General features: G+C 60.9%; 1 protein-coding gene across 1 annotated transcript in view; it reads left to right on the forward strand.

Annotated features, from left to right (window-relative positions):
• The window catches only part of TMEM63A (transmembrane protein 63A), a 25,164-nt gene that overhangs the window by 20,146 nt on the left and 2,697 nt on the right, over positions 1–2,321 (forward strand). The window contains exons 18-19 of the mRNA XM_077779848.1: positions 538–700; positions 1,045–1,150. Coding sequence (XP_077635974.1) covers positions 538–700; positions 1,045–1,150 — 269 coding nt within the window. The remainder of the gene's footprint in view (positions 1–537; positions 701–1,044; positions 1,151–2,321) is intronic.

The following is a 2,321-nucleotide window of genomic DNA, read 5'->3' on the forward strand; positions in this document are numbered from 1 at the left end:
CCCCCACCACCCCTGCGTGGCCCCAGCCCTCCCCGCACGCGTGCCCTCCACTCCCTGGGCTGTGGCCCCCTGCCCTTCAGTGCCCGCCGCCTGCAGCTCTCTGCCCGGGTTCCGGACGCTTGTCCTTGCCCTCCTGCTCCGCTCGTACAGATGTCACCTCCTTAGGCCTCTCTGGTGGCCCTGTGACAGGGTCAACGTCGTCCCTCCCCTGCTCTGGTTCCTCCAAACACATCTCGTATCTGGCACACCGTGTGTCCTCTTCACTAGGATGCAGGCCCCCGCAGGGGTGGGGGGGCAGGGGCAGGGACAGAGGCAGGGGCGGGCAAGGGAGGGGGTAGGGGCAGGGCAGGGGTCGGGCAGGGCAGGGGAGGGGTAGGGCGGGGCAGGACCAGGGACAGGGCAGGGGCCGGGCCCCCCTTCTCCTCTCTGAGCCGAGAACACAGAGCAGGCGTCCACATGACCTGCAGGGGCTCCGCTCCCACCCCACCGAGCGCCCCTTCCGGGCGGGAAAGAGGCTCACGGCCCGGCCGTCCGCAGGTGCGTCTTCCTGCCTGACCAGGGCGCCTTCTTCGTGAACTACGTCATCGCCTCGGCCTTCATCGGCAACGGCATGGAGCTGCTGCGGCTGCCCGGCCTGGTGCTGGGCACCTGCCGCATGGTCACGGCCAAGACGGCGGCCGACCGCCGGAACATCAAGCAGGTACCCCCCCACCCCCGCCACGGGGCCGGCGGTCACCCAGGGGGTGCGCCGGGGCCTGACCCGAAGCCTGGGGGGAGCACTCTGCGTCTGTCCTCTGCGCCCCCCGGGGCTTTCGGGCCTGCTGCATAGACATGATTGGAGCAAGAGAAACACTGAGCGAACGCGAATCCTTTACCCCAGGGGGCCTGGGTGTGAGCCTAGTGGGGCTGGGGAGGTCTGTGCCGACAGGACCCCAGGCCGGGGCGCAGCCAGGCGCCCCCCGTTTCCAGAGTCCTCTGCTCACGGCCCCGATGGCGCACGGGCGGCATCTGGAGCGAGCCCCCAGCTCCACCACCTCCTTCCAGAACCAGGCCTTCCAGTACGAGTTTGGAGCCATGTACGCATGGATGCTGTGCATCTTCACCGTCATCATGGCCTACAGCATCACCTGCCCCGTCATCGCGCCGTTCGGTGAGTGGGGGGGCCGGGGAGGGGGGCTGAGCCCACGGGGCCCCGCACACCCAGGACTTCCTGCAGCCACCCTGTTGCCAGCATATGGCAGCTACCGCCTGGCTCTCAGGTGACGAGTGGGTGCGCTCCACGGGGTGTCGCACATACCGCTCAAATGGTCCAACGAGGCATGTCTCGTTTCCGTCCCCTTTTCACACTCAGTGTGACGTGAGTGAGGAGTAGACCTAGGGTTTGAGCTGAGGACTGTTTGACTTTAAATCTGAGGTCTTGCAACTAAGGTAAACATTAGGAACTGCAGACAGATGGAAGATTCTAGAAGGAAATAGAACACCCAGCAGACTGTTGGCAACGACAGCTGAGGTTTAGGGGTGGGAGGAGGTTTTAGTTTTCTGTTTACTCTTGAACTATTTAAAAAAATCAACAGTATTACTTTCTTTTTTTAATGTTTATTTTTTTTTGGAAGACAGAGCATGAGTGGGGGACGGGCAGAGAGAGAGGGGGATACAGAATCTGAAGCAGGCTTCAGGCTCTGAGCTATCAACACAGAGCACAATGCAGGGCTTGAACCCACAAACTATGAGATCATGACCTGAGCTGAAGTCGGACGCTTAACCGACTGAGCCCCCCAGGTGCCCCAACAGTATCACTCTTTAAAAACAAAACAGGGGCACCTGCCTGGCACTGTCGGTGGAGTGTGTGCCTCTTGATCTCAGGTGTTGAGTTCAAGCCCCATGGTGGCTGTAGAGATGACTTAACAATAAAACCTTAAAAAATAAAAAATAAAAACCCATTTTTTAGAGAACGTGACATGATAGAAGCACATGCACCTTCTGGGCCAGGACCCTGGGGCACCTGCTGACTGCTGAGTGCAGAGGGTCAGCTGGGGCTGGGAAGGGACGGATGGATGGTGGGGGGCTCCCGTGGGAGGGCCCCGGGGAGAAGTCGGGCCCGGCATCGACGGACAAAGTAGCTTCTTTCTGCAAAATGATCCTAGAATTTCTGTTTTCCAGGGACAGAATCACAGCCACCTTTACTCCTTGGGGTCAGGGGGAAGCCAGGAGGGGGCAGGGGAGAGAGCGAGCGAGCACACACAAGCAGTCACGATGTGCATTAAGCCCCACTTTGCCTTCGTGTAGTCAGATGGCAGACCCGGCCCAGGATCCACGGACTG

The sequence above is a fragment of the Crocuta crocuta genome, unplaced genomic scaffold, assembly GCF_008692635.1.
Source record: "Crocuta crocuta isolate KB4526 unplaced genomic scaffold, BGI_CrCroc_1.0 scaffold322, whole genome shotgun sequence".
NCBI classification, from domain to species: Eukaryota; Metazoa; Chordata; class Mammalia; order Carnivora; family Hyaenidae; genus Crocuta; species Crocuta crocuta.